At 49.0% G+C, this 16745-nt stretch overlaps 1 protein-coding gene across 1 annotated transcript in view; it reads left to right on the forward strand.

The window, feature by feature from the left end:
- The window catches only part of GREB1 (growth regulating estrogen receptor binding 1), a 144848-nt gene that overhangs the window by 99610 nt on the left and 28493 nt on the right, over positions 1-16745 (forward strand). Inside the window, exons 10-17 of the mRNA XM_068563969.1 lie at positions 1692-1877; positions 4496-4846; positions 5928-6056; positions 6766-6894; positions 7535-7732; positions 8457-8637; positions 10013-10208; positions 11666-11802. Of these exons, the coding sequence (XP_068420070.1) occupies positions 1692-1877; positions 4496-4846; positions 5928-6056; positions 6766-6894; positions 7535-7732; positions 8457-8637; positions 10013-10208; positions 11666-11802 (1507 nt within the window). The remainder of the gene's footprint in view (positions 1-1691; positions 1878-4495; positions 4847-5927; positions 6057-6765; positions 6895-7534; positions 7733-8456; positions 8638-10012; positions 10209-11665; positions 11803-16745) is intronic.

Consider the following 16745-nt stretch of genomic DNA (forward strand, 5'->3'; position numbering starts at 1 on the left):
ATAGGCCATTACAGAGTATTGAGTAGAGTGAACACTGGTATCATGTTTGTAGGACTAGAGGAGAGAGGGTGGTAGGAAAGTGGGGAGGTATCTTACTCTTAATTATGAAATAGGAGCGGGTACTCCTTTCTTTATCCTAAAAAAAAAATGGACAGGGTATTCAGGAAGAAGGGTGCAGGTCTGGGTTTTGAACTGGGCGTGAGGCTAGTTGCAGCAAGCGGGGGCTACTCTTCGTTGCAGTGTGCAGGCTTCTCATTGTGGTGGCTCCTCTTGTTGCAGAGCACGGGCTCTAGGCGTGTGGGCTTCAGTAGTTGCGGCACGCGGGCTCAGTAGTTGTGGCTCACGGGCTCTAGAGCGCAGGCTCAGTAGTTGTGGCGCACGGGCTCTAGAGCGCAGGCTCGGTAGTTGTGGCGCACGGGCTTAGTTGCTCCACAGCACGTGGGATCTTCCTGGACCAGAGATCAAAGCCGTGTCCCCTGCATTGGCAGGCGGATTCTTAACCACTGCACCACCAGGGAAGCCCCTCAGATTCCCTTTTATCTGGGTCCCGTTGTAGCTTCTCTGTGCCTCTTTCATGACAAATTTCACATCCTTTTTTAATAGTAATTCTTTACGTTGCCTCTTATAAACCATAATGTTTGTGAACAGTGCTACCCAAATTGTGGTCCCTGGACCAGCAAAGCCAGCATCACCTGGGACCTCAGTAGAGGTGTGAATTCCCAGGCCCATCCCGGAATCTGAATCAGAAGCTCTGTGGTGGGGCCCAGCAACCTGTGTTTTAGGAAGCCTTCAGGGGACCCTCATGCACCCTCAAGTCTGGGAATCAATTTCCTGGAGGACATGAACTGTGCCCCAGTCACCAGATCTTCCCCCAGAGGCGAGTGTGAGGCCCGTACATAGCACACGGCAGGCGTCCACTAAGTGTGTGTTGGGTGAATAAATGGAGACCTTCTGAACACAAGATGCCACGCACACGCTTAACCACACTTGATCATCTCAGCAACCACACGAGGGCTCGATTATCTCCACCCCATTCTACAAAGGTGGAGACTGAGGCTTAGGGAAGTTAAGCTTCTTGCTGAGGGTCACATAGTTAATAAATGGTGCAGAGACGATTCGGAACTGGCCTGGGCTGTCCCGCCTCTGTGAGTTGCCATCAGAATTAATCTTGTAACGTTCGCCAAAGCATTTGTCAAGTTCTGTCAGTATTCGGAGTCTCTGGTCTGTACAGTGATTTATTTTCCTAACTCAGCTTGTCAGAGAGTTCTGGGGGACTGGGAGGCAGGATCCAGCACGGGGAGTTGGGGAGGCTTGGGCTGGCGCAGGCCTGGCAAAGATCTGGTGGGTGTTGCCTGCGTGAAATGTCTAGAGTCAGAGCCAAAGGAGCAGCACAGGCGATGGCTGTTCAGCTTTGGCAGTTCCCTCTGGGCCTGGGCTTGCTTGGCTGTAAAATAGGGGATTGGACTAAATGAACAAGCAAATGCGACAGCCCCTGTCTGTTCTCAGAGCAGGTGCGCAAATCAGCAAGGGCTGGGGCTTCAAGATTTCCCTGGAAAGGAGCATTTGAGTTACCCCAGGTGCAACTGGCCTGCCTGTTTTCACGCCCTCGCGTTCGGAGACCACCCACGTGTGGGGACCACGCCTTGTGCCCGAGGCCAGGGGCCAAGCGGGTGCTGTTTCTCCTCCCCCAGGCCACGGGCACTTCCCTTACCTCTGTGGGAACCTGAATGATGTCGTCGTGAGCCCTCTCCTGTACACGTGCTACCAGAACTCCCAGTCTATCTCCAGAGCATATGGACAGTATGGGGCCTCCACGGTACAGCCCATCTCAGAGGAGATGCAGCTCCTGCTGACCGTCTACTATCTCGTCCAGCTGGGTGAGTCTCCCTCCCATTTCGTGGGAACCACTGGTGGAATAATCGCTAAAGGCGGGAACCGCACAAGCCTTGATCGCTGAACCTCTCCTGGAATCCTTGTGAAGAACGCCCCTGCTATCAGGTCACCGCAGTGGTCTCCACCCCAAGGGGCTGGGAAGGCCTTAAAGTAGGTCAGAATCTATAGTGAGAATTCAAAAATGATTTCCCTGCCCTTCTAGGCGCAGAGATACAGCAGGAATAAGACAATGGTTTTACCCTCAAGGAGATTGTATCCTAGTGGGAGAGAGAAACAGTAAACAAGTGGAAAATAAGCAGAGGGAGGTGGGGTATGTGATTGTGGCGTTGTTTCAGGTTGTCAGAAAAGGCCTCTGTGAGGAGATGGCGTTTGGGTCGAGACCCGAGTGATGAGAAGAATCCAGCCTTATGAAGATCTGAGGGAGGCAGAGTGGGGAGGATGGGTGGGTGGCAGGCGGGGCTGGAGCATGGAGCCCCAGGTCAGTGGGAGCCAGGGCGGCTGCAGAGTGAGAGCGTGACAGTGAGGGTGCTGTCAGAGACGGGGTAGGGCCTGAGGCTAAGGTCAAGAGTTCATACTTTAGACACACTGAGAAACAATTTGTATTTGTCTGCTCAGGCTGCCATAACAAAATGCTACAGACTGCGTGCTTAAACCTCAGAAATTTATCTTCTCACAGTTCTGGAGGCTGGAAATCCAAGATGAGGGTGGCAGCAAGGTTGGGTTCTGGTGAGGCCTCTCTTCCTGGCTTGCAGACGGCTGCCTTCTCACTGCATCTTCCTCTGTGCACGTGTGTGGGGACAGAGGGTGAGCTCTGGTGTCGCCTCCTCTTCTTACAGGGCCACCAGTCCTACTGGCTTAGGGCCCCACCCTTCCGACCTCACTTAGCTACTTCTTTAAAGGCCCTATCGCTAAATAAGTCGTACTGGGGGCTAATACTTAAACATACGAATTTGGGGGGGGGGGACACAATTCAGTCCATAGCACCACTGCAATGTTTTAGGCAGGGGACAGATATGATCTGACTTTCATTTCAATAAGACCACATGGGCTGCCATGTGTGGCCAGATGGTGCAGTCGTCCCAGTGAAGGCAGGTGGTGGCTTGGACCACTGACGGCCACAGGGGAGAGATTCTGAAGGTCAGGATGGTGGGCTGTCTGTCTGAGGGACGTGACGGAAAGATGGCACTTGCATTTTGGCCTGAGCAACCAGGTGAGCCATGGCGCTGGAGGATGAGCGGAAGTCCTGTCTCGGCAATTTCAAGTTTGAGCTGCTGATGGGGCAGCCAGGTGGGCCAAGTCAAGGATTTGGATGTGCGGGTCTTGAGCCCCAGGGAGAGGTTGCAGCTATAGGTATAAATTTAGGAAACACGGGCTCAGTGATGATCTATATTAGAGCTGTGAGGCTGGATGAGAGACTGGGTGGGGTGGTGGATGGAGGAAAGTGCCAAGGTTTGAGCCCTGGGACACTCAGCATTCAGGGACCCGGAGGAGACGGAGATGGAGCAGGTAGGGAGGAACCCTCGAGCATGCTGCTTAGGACTGTCCAGAATCTGGGAAAATGTGGATGTGTTTCTCTCTCTCACTCTTGCAATCCACATCCAATCCATCAGTAAGCCCGGCTTCGCCCTGAATCCAACCTCGCCCACCTTCTCCATCACCACCTCCCTTGCCCAGGGTACCACTCTTGCTCAAGCTAAGACAGCTCAAGGCTGCACAGCTGATGCTGGGTGGAGCTGGATGGGGACGCGTCTTCTAAATCGAGGCGTGGTGCTCTTTCCTCCAGCTCACCCAAATATGAAATTTCGACACATCAACCAGAAAATACCCGTAGGGAAGAAAACATTGAAGGTACTCAATCTCACTAGTCATCAAAGAGATACAAAATTAACACATGAAACAAGTGGTGCCTTTTCTCAACTAAACTGATGGTGACAACCCAAACGATGCTGTCCAGTGGAGCTAAGGGTGCAGCAGAACCGGTGTTATCGTGTGTCATTAGTGTCATGGTACGTTGAGACATTTAAACCATCTGGAGACAGTCTGATGATATGTATTAGTTGGCTCTGTAAGCCCAATTTAGAGCATTTAGGCTAAGGAATGTCCTATACATAAAGCTGTGTATTGCAGAAGTATTTATAAATGTGCTTATTTGGAAGCAGTACAGGGGTCAACAGTAGATCAGCCTTGCTCAGTCCGTGATGGTGCCTCCACGTTAACAGTGCCCGTTAGCAAGTGCTGTTGATGAAGGCCGTAAACATCATGCAAGCGTGATTGCGGCGTGATGGTGAGGAAGGCAGACACGCCTTGGAGTCATAGGCCCGCAAGCATTATAAGGATGTAAAACCCGCACGTGGAAAAAAAAAAAGATGGAGAAACATACAAAAATAGTAGTGGTCCTGTTAGGATGGTGAGACGAGGGCTGCTTTTATCACCTCCCTCTATTTCCCAGCTGTCTCGCATGCCATTTAACGTTAATCACTTAGGTTGTGTTGTTTGAGAGTTCGTTTACACGCATTTCCCCAGCACGGCCCGGTTATATTGGTGTGAACCTGCCGCATGGGGCAGGTGCTGAGGCCCCTTCCGCCCGCCTTGTCATTGCCAGCGGCGGACCAGGTGCCCCTGATGGAGGACCTGGAGCAGATCTTCCTGCGCTCCTGGCGGGAGTCGCACCTGACGGAGATCCGGCAGTACCAGCAGGTGCCACCGCAGCCCGTCCCGCCGGCGCCTGGGGCCGTGGCGCCCGTCACCTCGGCGCAGCTGCCCTGGCTGGCCGGCCTGGCCGCCAGCTCCTGCAACGACAGCGTGCACATCATCGAGTGCACCTACTCCCTGGCCGAGGGCCTCTCTGAGATGTTCCGCCTGCTCATCGAGGGCAAGCTGGCCAAGACCAACTACGTGGTGATCATCTGCGCCTGCCGGAGCGCCGCCATCGACTCCTGCATTGCTGTCACCGGTGAGGCTGGGCCCCGCCGCTGGGCTGCCGGGACAGCAGTCTGGTGATGCCCAGAAGCCCTCCTTTGCCGTTGCCCCCTTTTGCCTCTCGTGGCCCCGGGTTTGCAGCTGCGCTGGTTAGTAACAGCCGTTAGCGCACAGTAGCCCCTGGTGTGCCCTGAATAGTGCGCTTCGGGAAAAATTCCATCCCTCCTGGCATAGAAGGTGAGCCGTTCCCCTTTCTCTAGAGAGACTGGGGGCAGGTTTGGATCTGGATAGATGCAGGGAAAACCTGGGTCCCCCGTGCACCTGCTGGCCTGTGGTTTAATGACTCTGGCCCTCAGCTTCTTCCACTACCTAATGGAGATGAAAAAAAATAAATAGTGGCCTTCTTGTGTTGTGTGGGTTAATGAGCCAATTAGCTAATTAATTATAAAAACGTGTATTGAAGCCCTACTATGTGCAGTCACTGTTCTGGGGGCTGGGGACGCAGGAGTGATGTCCCTGCTTTCCTGGAGCGTGCGTTCTGGTGGGGAGACAGACACCAAACGGCGCAGAATGTCCCGGGGGGAGCGGAGAGGGATGGAGGATTGCAGTAACTATGCAGGGTCCCAGTGATCTCTTGGCATTCCTTCATTTTAAACACCTGTGTTTTTAATAAATTCTTTCCATTGATTCCAGTAATATCTTTAGTAATGAACCTCGAGCCCCTGCTGTGTCAGGCATTGGGCTGAATGTTTTATAAACATTGTCTTGTTTTATCCTCACAATAGTCCTGTGAAGTAGATGGTACTTTTAGCCATGAATTCCAGATGAGGAAACTGGGTCAGCCTAGGTTACACAGCTAGTTAAGTGGGGAGAGAGTCAGGTTCCAAAGCCTATACTCGGGGATTTCCCTCTTATTATCCCAACTACTAAACTGGGCCCGGGGGGTGGGTACCCTTTATTCATTTCACCAGCAGGAAGCCCTGCTCTTAGCCAGGCGTGGTGCTGGGCTTGCGGGATGGAGGGAGAAAGAGATTCAGGCAGAGACCCTGCCATCGAGGATCTCAAGTGCTAATTCTAAGCGGAGGGCCCAGTCCAAATTGTTGTTTGTTTTCCAGGAAAATACCAAGCCCGGATTCTTTCTGAGAGCCTTCTCACCCCAGCCGAGTACCAGAAAGAAGTCAATTATGAGCTGGTTACGGGGAAAGTGGACTCTCTGGGAGCCTTTTTTAGCACCCTCTGTCCAGGTAGGCTTGTAGTGAGACAGGTGCAAATTCATAAATTGATGAGAAAGACACCAAGGGCAAGGTCGTCTCGGGGATGGAGCCCATCCCCCGTGACCTGCTGAGGCTGGCCTGGGTTTGCATGTGTGGGCGGCCCTTCCATCTGTGGGTCTCTGGCTGGCTGTTTCCTGCTCTGGCTGTGGGTTCTCTAGGTGGCGGCTTTGTGGTTTCGTCCTTTGGGGGCACACAAGGGCCTTGTGCCTGGTTCTCCGTACCTCTCCGGCTCTGTCCATCACCCTCCTGCCTCCCCCTCTGTGTTGCTTAAAGCTTCTCACTGGAGAAGTGTATTCTCTGTGCCTCATTCTGTGTGTCCTGTGCCTTGAGTGCCCGTCTCCCTTCTTTTCCTGGCCACTCACCCTACAAGACTCACCCCATTTCCTCCCAGAAACTCTTGCTGGCCCCTCCTTCTCCAAGATGTGCTCAGACCCCTACCTCCTGACCTTTGGCATCTCACTCTTCTTTCTTTCTGTCCTGGCACCTTCTGGGTCATGATGTAATTTTCTTTAGCACATCTGCCCTCCTGGGCTGTGGGCTCCTTGACAGGATGGGCCACCCTATCTCTGGTGCCCCAGGCCCAGGACAGTGCCTGATACATAGGGGGTGTTCCATAGATGCTTGCCGAGTTTCACTGAGACGGAAAACCCATGTCTGTTATTCTCTCTGTTTTGGGCAGAGGGCGACATTGATATTTTGCTGGACAAATTTCATCAGGAAAATCAAGGCCAGATTTCTTCCTCACTTACTGCCTCCTCTGTCACCAAATCAGCATCCCTAGACGTCGGCGGGACACCGGTATGCACAAGTGAGTGACGCCGGGGCGCTGGTGGCCAAGCTCTGGGCTGGTGAGGCAGCATCCAGGGCCCCCAGGGGCTGCAAGGAAGCAAAGGTAGAGGCACCTCCAGCGGGCAGGGCATCTCCTTAGAATCCAGTAGACCTAATATCTAATTTTAATTTTAGTCTTTTGATGATAACAGTCTCATTTTACCCTGAAACGTACATCTGTACAGTTTTCCTGAGATGGCACATTTCTCTGTTGATTTCCAGTTTATCGATGCATTGTTGAAATACTTTATTCGTTCTAAGTTCCTGAAGGGCTGTGATGGTCTCCTCCTCTTCCAGAGAACCTGTAGCCTCTTCCAAAATCCAATCTCAGCATCAGCTTCCCTGGGATGCCGTCCTTGTCCCCTCCAGGTGGAGCAGGTCACAGCCTCTGTGCTCCCCGAGTGCCATTCATGCTTTTATTTTTAAATTAGGAAAAGGGTGTGAAATGACCATCATGGTGGGTAGCCCGGAGCAGGGGCTCAATGAATATTGGTGTTTTCCCCATTCCCTCTTCACTTTGTGTGCCAGACGGGGGCCCCCTGCTTGATCCCCTAGCAGACGTCCAGGGCTGTAGCCATCTGCTGGCGTGCACCTCACCTTGATGGGGGCTCTGGTTCCAGGTTACCATCTGGAGCCTCACCGCATCTGGCCCTTCCAGCTGGCCGTGGCCCAGAAGCTCCTCTCCCACGTGTGTTCAATCGCAGATTCCAGCACCCAAAATCTGGACTTAGGATCCTTTGAGAAGGTGGACTTTCTGATTTGTATTCCACCCTCAGAAGTGACCTATCAGCAGACCCTGTTCCACGTCTGGCATTCAGGTACGGGCCTTTCAGGGGCAAGGGTGAGGTCTGTGTGGAGAAGCTTTGATCTGTTTGCATTCAGATTTGGATTCTAACACCATCTTTACTTCTAAAGTAGAGGGTGCCGTATTAACACCCCGGTTTCATAGCTCATGAAACTCATGCCCAGAGGAAGCGACTTGTCCACTATTTTATAATCTGTTAAAGGTAGAACATGACTTGAATGTTCCCTCTGTCCCACTCAAGTCAGTGAAGTACGTCCCGATATCTGGCTTCAACTTAATGTATTTTCCCTGTGCTTTCAAGGGGATTAAACATGAACCACACAGAGAGTCAATGTCTTCACTCGGAGGGTTCACTCTGAGTGCTCTAACCTAAGACCTGGTGGCATTCAGGCTGGAGATGATTTTGGTGGGTGAGAGGGGACCTTTCCCTTTCCTTCAGTCACCCATGCTGGGCTCGGCTGCTTCACGGAGGCAGCTCTGCTGTGCCCCTGGGTGGGCTGTGTACATACCGCGCTGGGGAGCAGGCCCACCTCCCGGCCCTGCTCCTGCAGGCAGTGACACGACAGTCGCTTGCACGGGCATCGGCCTGCCTGACTCACACGTTCCTCCTGCATCCCCGCAGCCTCCGGTCCCAGCAAGGAGCCTGCCATATGCGAGATGCTCCTCAAGTGTCTGTTGCTGCGTGAAGAACTCATGACCATCTTTGGAGTTACGGATGCATTTTCACTGTGTTGCAGGGGTTTTGCTGGAGCTTGGCTTGGAAAAGGAGCACATGACCAAGCAGAGGGTCGAGCAGTATGTTTTGAAGCTAGATGCCGAGGCGCAGACAAAATTCAAGGCCTTTCTGCAAAACTCCTTTCAGAATCCACACACGCTCTTCGTCCTCATCCACGACCACGCCCACTGGGATCTCGTGAGGTTAGCCTGGCGTCGGCACATGGCAGGGCTGGGATTTCCCTTCTTTGAATGAATATGTATGGATAATACTGTGGGTACAAGTGTTAAAAAGATGAATGGTGTTGGGGGCTTGGCATTTGTAGGCAGATGCTGTGGGTGTATTTCAGACCTTAGGGCCGGAAGTTACCTGAGGGATCATCTAGTGCAGCCTCTGAAAGGTACCATTATGGAAACTAGAGAAGGGAAGCATCTCGCTCAATGTCACAGGCTGGGGTGGGGGAGGGAGGGTATCAGTGGCAGAGCAACAGGTGCCGGGAAGGGATCCTGATGGGAGTAGCTCTGCCCAGGCCCCTTCCTGATGGAGCCCCATTGGCTCTGGACACCATGGGTCACAGCTGGTGCCCTTCCCAGGGGAGATGTTACTTTCTCAATTCAAATGAACATAAATATAGATGAGTTTCAGATGGTGTCAAGCCTGGAGTCTGGTAGGATTCCTGGGTGTTTACCAGGATTGGTCATCTCCGTGAGACTGGCCTTGGGGTTGTGTGTTTAGACACTGCCACTGACATGGATGAGGTGGGAAAGAAGATTGTGGGTCAGGTGTCGGAGGAAGGCTTTGATTTAGCGCAGGGGCAGAAGCTCAGGGCTGGCCAGAGCCTTAAATTTCACCCAGTTGAAGGGTTTACATTCTCGCATCCATGTATGGGCGTGGGGGAATTTGAACATTCTGAAGTATATAAAAAGCTAAATTGTACATATCCATTTGGTGGGTAGGTTTCTCAGAGTGGCTACCTGCCACCCAAAAGGTGAAGCACTGATTTTTTTCCTGTCCCCCTAGGTTTACAGACAAGCATGCTGAGACCATTGACCCACTGAGAAAGGCTGAGACGCACTTGTCTCCTCGGCCCCTTGTCCAAAATGCTTCCCATTCCTGACCCTATACTTTAAAATTTAGTATAGAATTTACCATGTTATGTCCTCTTTGGGTCATTTCAAGATCAGTAGGACTGTTGGAGAAAAGAATTTAAGGAGGCAGGTGTACAGTCAGATGGGGCCAAGGGAGAAAAGGCGACTCATTGACAGCTCCTGGCTGAGCATCCCTGTGCTAGAGAAGCAGGTGGATTGTGTATCTCGCCAGCAATCCTCTGTAGACACTGTTCCCCCAGCCAAGCTTTTAATAAGTCATGAGTTTTCAGGTGAGTCCCTGAAGGGTACCTGAAGCGCAGTCACATTTAAAAATTTCAGTTTCCTAGTCATGGGCAGAGCCCTAAGCTTCGATTATTGCCAGCGTTGGGAGGCTCACTGTCAATTGATCCAACTGCTTGATTGCCGTCAAATGACAGGACAGTGCTTGCCATTCCGCTTATCATTTCTTCTCCCCCTTTTGCTCCCTCAGTAGCGCTGTTCACGACCTCTACTCCCAGAGTGACCCGTCCGTGGGGCTGGTGGACAGATTGCTCAACTGCAAGGAGGTGAAGGAGGCCCCCAACATCGTGACGCTCCACGTGACCTCCTTCCCGTACGCACTGCAGACGCAGCACACCCTCATCAGCCCTTACAACGAGATACACTGGCCGGCCTCCTACAGTAATGTGAGTGTCCCAGGCTGCTGGGCCCACTGTAGCAAGGACCTTGCGTTGGGAGAGATCCCGTTCACTAAAGACTTGACTGACTAGCCCAGTTGAGGGTCAGTGGGTTCCAGCTCCTTGGATCTTTGATTCTCCCCAGGGTTAGATTTAAACCCTTCTTGGTCTTTAGAAGCCTTCCTGTGTGCATTTGTTGGCTCCCTGTCTTAGAGCATGTAATGCAACACAGTTGGTTTACTGTTTCTCTGGCGACTGAAGCTCTCTGAGCAGCGTTCTGAACACCTGCTCTCCTGGTGTTGGACGTACAGCCCTCTAGGGCTGTGGGGATTTGGACTCCACATGGGGTAATTCCTAAGTTTGTCTAGAAGCCCTGGAAATGTTCCTGGCTTTCCTACCCCTGCATCCTTCAGCAGCAAGGTTCAAAATCTCCTTCCTCAAACTGAACACATGTCCACAAACCCTGGTGAGTTTTATTTCAGCTTATCACCTGCCATTTTCTCATCAAAATAGAAGACAGCAGTCATTCTGGTAATTTGAGAAATCTGGTGGTTGGATTCCACCTAATTACACAAGCAATAAGTAGACATCAAGTTGCGGACTTTTTCGGAGTGTCTCGGAATCATCCGAGGAACTTCTAAAGGTGCTGATGCTTGGCTTCCTTCCCGCCGATTCAGAATCAGAGGTAGCAACGGCATTTGTTTTTATGTAGCGCTTCCCGTGAGCCAGGCAGGCACTGTTCCAAGTGCTTTATCGTATGAACTCAGATAAGACACATGTGCTAGGATGATTTCCGATTTACAAATGGGGAAAATGAGGCAGAGGGGAGGGGTGAAGCCGCTTGCCTAAAGCCATGCAGCTAGAAGGTTCTGGAGCCAGGATATGACCCAGTCCAGTGAAATCCACGGCCCTCATGTTTAACCACTGTGCTACTTAAGGATGAAATTCATGCCTTTGTAATTTTAGCATCCTCCCCCCACCCCCCCAACTTTGCTGTGCTCTGAAGTTTGATGAGCTCTGATGTTAGTTTGGGAGGAATTTGATATCAGTGTGGGTAAAATTGGTTGGATGAATGCATTTCTTTCTGCTGATTTAATAGCAGCTGAATGCAAAACAGTTGATTTGTCTATTCCTAAAACCAGCGAAAATTGTTGGAAAGAAGCAATTTTAACAAAGGAAGTTGTGTGTTAAAAAAAAAAAAAAGAGGCTGATTTTCTTCTTGGCAAAGGCACTGGGGTCAGCTGAATGGAAAAGTCTTGACCGATGGGGAGACGCCGGCCCTTACGCGTGGAGTGCGCCGTGCTCTGGGGCCGCAGAGGAAAGACAATTATAAAACGTCATCCAGGGGATTGCAGTCAGCACGGTTCAGATCAAGATGCCCGTCCAGGTCATCTGTGCGCCCGGAGTGTGACCCTTTCATTCCCCACAAAGGCAATGTTTGCGTGACCGATGCGCTTCTGTTTTAGGGAGTGGACTTGTATCCTGAGAATAAGAAGTACTTCGGGCTGTCCGAGTTCATTGAGTCCACCCTCTCAGGACACAGCCTCCCCTTGCTGAGATACGACAGCTCCTTTGAGGCCATGGTCACCGCATTGGGAAAAAGGTACCCGTCTCTCTTGAAGTTACTAAAAATGCTCCGTAGTCAAGTGCAAGGTGAGGAATGTGCAGCCAGGGAATTCCAGGGAGGGGGCCACCTCTCTCCCTTCCTGGGTGACTCAGTCCCTCCGTTAAAGGGATCCTGGTTTATTTCTCGTCTTGCCTTTTTGGGCCGGTGATGTTGTTCCAGAAAATTTGAGAGATGAGAATGGGCAGAAATATGCTAGAATGTGGGATTGCATGTCTGAGACTCAAGGGAGGGCAAGAAAATGGGAGGTAAGATAGCAAAAGGTGTAAAGGAAGAGAGAGTGGCGGTCAGTTGGCTTTGTCTTTATTTCCTTTGCATGTCATCTACGGTGTGCTTATTTTGTGCCAGTCACTCTTCTTACATTCATCATGTTATTTAGTCCTCCCGACCTCTCTGAGCCAGTTGCTATTTTTATTCCCATTTTGCAAATAAACTGAGACTCAGGGAGACCCCATGACTTTCTCAGGCCACACGTCTAGCAAGTGACAGAACTGGGTGTGAACCCAGAGTCAGTGCTACCTTTTCAACCCTGTCACAGCAGACCCCTGAGGTGGATATCAGCGCTGCCATTTTACAGATGAGGAAACTGAGGCTCAGGGAGGTTAAGTGCCGACATCCACACAGTTTATACGTGGAAAAGCCAGGCCAAGCTTTACAGACTGTCTAATACAAAACAAAATGAATGGCTCTGCCGCCAGTTGTGGGTGTTGAACTGAGCTCTGCCCTCTCCCCTCATGGCACCTCATTTGTCTCACTTGCTGACAAAGGGATTGAATTAGACATGTACTTCCCAAGCTACACTGCTGGATGCTAATAGTTGTTACGTCACGAGGGGTTCCATGGTCACGTGTGTCTGATAAACCTTACGTTTAACAAAGGATTCTTCTCCCAATGAGAGTTCTCAAAGCCTTCAATGTGCCACGTGTGCTATAAATCTCTAAGAGACGGCTAGAGCGTGTGGCATTTCCATTGTCTCATGGGATTAGTGTTCCCCAGAGCACCCTTTGGGGAACTAAATCCCTTTCAGCTCTGATGCTGATGGGTTTAATCAGGCCACTTCTCCGACTCGTGGATTGTCAGCCGAGCTCTCAGAACCTTGCTGAGGGAAGACACGCTCCAAGATTTTACACTAAGGCTGTGAGAACTGACCTTTGTCCTGCCTCTGCTTCTCTGCCCGGCTCCCCGGCTTCTCCTCGTGCAGCAAACATGTGCTGAGCGCTTAGTGATCTGTAGACGTTGGGCCAGTATTTTCCATTTATTGCCTAAAATAATCCTCACAATGGCACAGTGAGATAGGAGACACTGTTATTCCCCCATTTGACAGAGAAAGAAACAAAGACTTGGGTTAGGTCACTTGCCCAAAGTCATGTGGGGTGTTTGTAGTGAAGCCAGACCAAATCCTGGTCACTTAAGTCCAAAACAGTAGACCTACTAAACTGTACGGAGTGAGCTCTCACAGCTGGTAGAAGGCCAGAGTGATCATGGCACCATACATCCTGGCTCTACTCTTTATTAGTTTTAACTTTAGGCAAATCATGGAACCTGCCTGAACAGTCTACTTTCAAGTGATATTGTACCTCTTCCTGTATAAGATTCTTACAATAGTGTGTTTCCATTTCTCTCCTCCTAGGCTTTGTGCTTTTGTTATCATACATTTTACTTATATATGTTATAAACTTCCCAATAAATCACATTTGCTTTAGGCAGTCGATCATCTTTTAAAGATATTTAAATAAGAATATTTTTTAAAACCTCCTTTTTAATTTATGCACATAGTTAATACTTCCAGTGCTCTTCATTCATTTGTGTAGATCCAGATTTTTATCCGGCATCATTTTCCTTCTGTCCAAAGGACATTCTTTAACATTTCTTGGCCGGAAGGTCTGCTGGTGATGAATTCTTTCAGCTTTTATGTGTCTTTAAAAGTCTTTATTTTGCCTCATTTTTGAAAGATATTTTCCCTGGGTATAAAATTTAGGTTGACTTTTTTCTTTCAAAGTATTAAAGATGTTGCTCTACTATCTTCTGACATACATTGTTTCAAACCAGAAGTCTGCTGTCACCATCGCCTTTGTTTCTCTCTGTGTAATGACCTCTCTTCCCCACCACTCCCTCCCAACCCCGGCTACTTCAAAATGTTTTAAATTTATCACTGATTTTAAGCAATTTGATTAAGATGGGCCTTGGTGTGGTTTTCTTCATGTTTCTTGAGTTAATTGAATGTTCATCAAATACGAAAAAATTTTAGTCATTATTTCCTCAAAAATTTTTTTCTACATCTCTCCTTTCCCCTTTTAGAGTAATCCAACTGTACATATATTAGCCTACTTGAAGTTGTTCCATAGCTCTCCGATGCTAATAGTCATTATTTTCTGTTTCCCTCTGTTTCATTTTAGATCATTTCTATTGTTATGTTTTCAAGTTTACTAGTGTTTTTTTTCTGCTGTCAGTCACATCCAGTTTATTTATATTTATATTTTTATTTTTCACAAAAGCAAAATGGTCATATAACAAAGTTCCTAAGAGAAGAAGAAAGGCAATTTCAGGTAGCACATCCATGAATGTACACACTGACAAATTGATAATAAATTGTTACTTGTGTTTGTTTATTAATCAGGACTGTTCCTTGCAAGTGACTGAAACCCAACTTGAACTACTTTAGGAAAGGGAGAGGAAAGCGCTGTCGTGAAATAAAAGGAGAGGTTGAATAAATAAACCACAGAACTAGATGCAGCTGGTTTCAGGAACAACTTAAGTTAGGTATTAAACACTGCCAAGACTGTGTTGTCTTGTCTTTGGTATTTTTCTCTGTGTTAGCTTTATTGTAGCTCATCACACACTGGTTTCTTCCATGTGCTGACAACATCATCCCTAGCTGCTGCTGAACTTCATATTCTCCAGGTTCTAGAAGGGGACTGATTCTTATAAATAGTTTGAAAAACCCCAAGAAAAGCCTGATGACCCATCCTGGGTCAGGTAGCCATTCCTGAACTGATCCATTGTAGCTGGCAGGGCCAGACCAAATACCAAGATGGTAGCTCCCATGAGAATTCAGGATCCAGTTTTTTTTCTGTCTCAGACATTTTAGTTTTCATCTCTAGAATCTGAGTCTTTTTTATGTTTCCATTTAAAATGCTCGATTTTTCCTGTATCTTCTTAAACATATGGAATATAGTTATAATAATTGTTTTAATGTTCTTCTCTACTAATACTGTCATCTGTGTTGTTTCTGGGTCAGTTTCTATTGGTTGATTTTCCCCCCTCCCTATTATGGGTTGTGTTTTTCTGCTTCTTTACATATCTGGTAATTTTTGAGAGGATGCCAGACATTGTGAATTTTACCTCGTTGGGTGCTGGATATATTTGTATTCCTATAAATCTTCTTAAGCTTTGTTCTGAGATACAGTTAAGTTACTTGGAAACAGTTTAATTCTTTCAGGTCTTGCTTTTAAACTTTGTTAGGCAGGACCAGAGCAGTTTTTAGTCTAGGGCTAATTTTGTTCATTACTGAAGTGAAACCCTCTAAGTACTCTACAATATTTCATGAATTTTGATGTCTTCCACACTGGTGATGGGAACAGGAACTATTCCAAGCCCTATGTGAGTTTGAAGTATTGTTCCCTCTAATCCTTTTGGATGGTCCTTTTCTTGGCTTTGGGTAGTTTTCTCACATATATGCACTGATCACTACTTAGCTGAGGATTTGGATGGGACCCTCTGCCGCTCTCCTGAGTTCTCTATCTCTGCAGTTCTCTCCTCTTTGGTAATTTCCCCCATGAACTCTGGCTGCCTTGGTTTCCCTGGACCCCAGATCTTTCCTCAACTCAGGGAGACGCTGGGGCTTGCCTGGGTTCCTCCTTCCCGAGCAATCCTGGGAACTCTTTCCAGGTAGAAACGGGAGGCTCACCTAATTTCTTTTCCATTTCGAAGGATCACTGTCTTTCATTGCTCAGTGTCTTGAAACACTGTTGTTTCTTCTATTTATCCAGATTTTTAGTTATTTCTGATGGAAAAATAAATCTAGTCCCTGTTACTCTGTCTTGGCCAGAAGCAGAAGTCTCTGCTTGTCCTTGGAGCAGAGTTGAAAGCAGATGTTGGAGGTGGGGAGAAGAGTCTGCTTCTCCCTAAGTGACATCTTGCTCTTCTTACCTTGCTCAAGGTGACAAGGGGCCACCACAGCTGGGGCAGTGCTGTAGAGAGTGGCGACAATGCATTTTCCACTCTGCTCTCTTTCTTCCTGGGCACTACTTGGCCAGTGCACCAGGGGCGGGGTAAAGCAGTGCTTGGGCCACTGGTCCCCTTTGTGCCAGAACCTGCAGACCCTTAATGCCTTCCCAAGACAGCACTGGTATTGGCAAGTTTGCCAGGCCAACTCTTCAGTTCATAGAAGCCATAAAGTAGTTGAGTGCTAAGGCGAAAGAATGAACAAAAGTATAACGATGGGCAGGAGAAGATATCAGAGATGCTGTTGGAAGGTGAGCTGGCTGCCCTGATAGAACTCACAGGATGACATGGCCGTGGGAAGGTTCCTGTCTTTGTAGGTCAAGAAACTACTTTATCTTTGCTCCAAAAAGCCACTGAGTCAGGGGACTCATTCCATCTAAATAAACTCCCAAGAGCATTGCCTATGAACGGAACATCAATTTGTCTATTCCTACTGAGAAACACAGAGTGACATACAGTGACTTGGGTTTTTCTCATGGTGTTCTGGGGTCTGTCTCTGGCACAGGGGTCAGAGCTGCTCTGGCAGTGCACGTGGTTGTGGGAGGGGCCTCCCCCTTCGTGTGACCACAGCTTCTGAAACAAAAACTAGGATTCTTGGTTTGACTGCCTGTGTTTGGATTTGTAATTCATCTGTCAAATTAAAATCACATTAGTTACATTTCTAATAACTCACTGTACATGAAATGAATGATATGCCT

The sequence above is a fragment of the Eschrichtius robustus genome, chromosome 15 (genome assembly GCF_028021215.1).
Source record: "Eschrichtius robustus isolate mEscRob2 chromosome 15, mEscRob2.pri, whole genome shotgun sequence".
NCBI lineage: Eukaryota > Metazoa > Chordata > Mammalia > Artiodactyla > Eschrichtiidae > Eschrichtius > Eschrichtius robustus.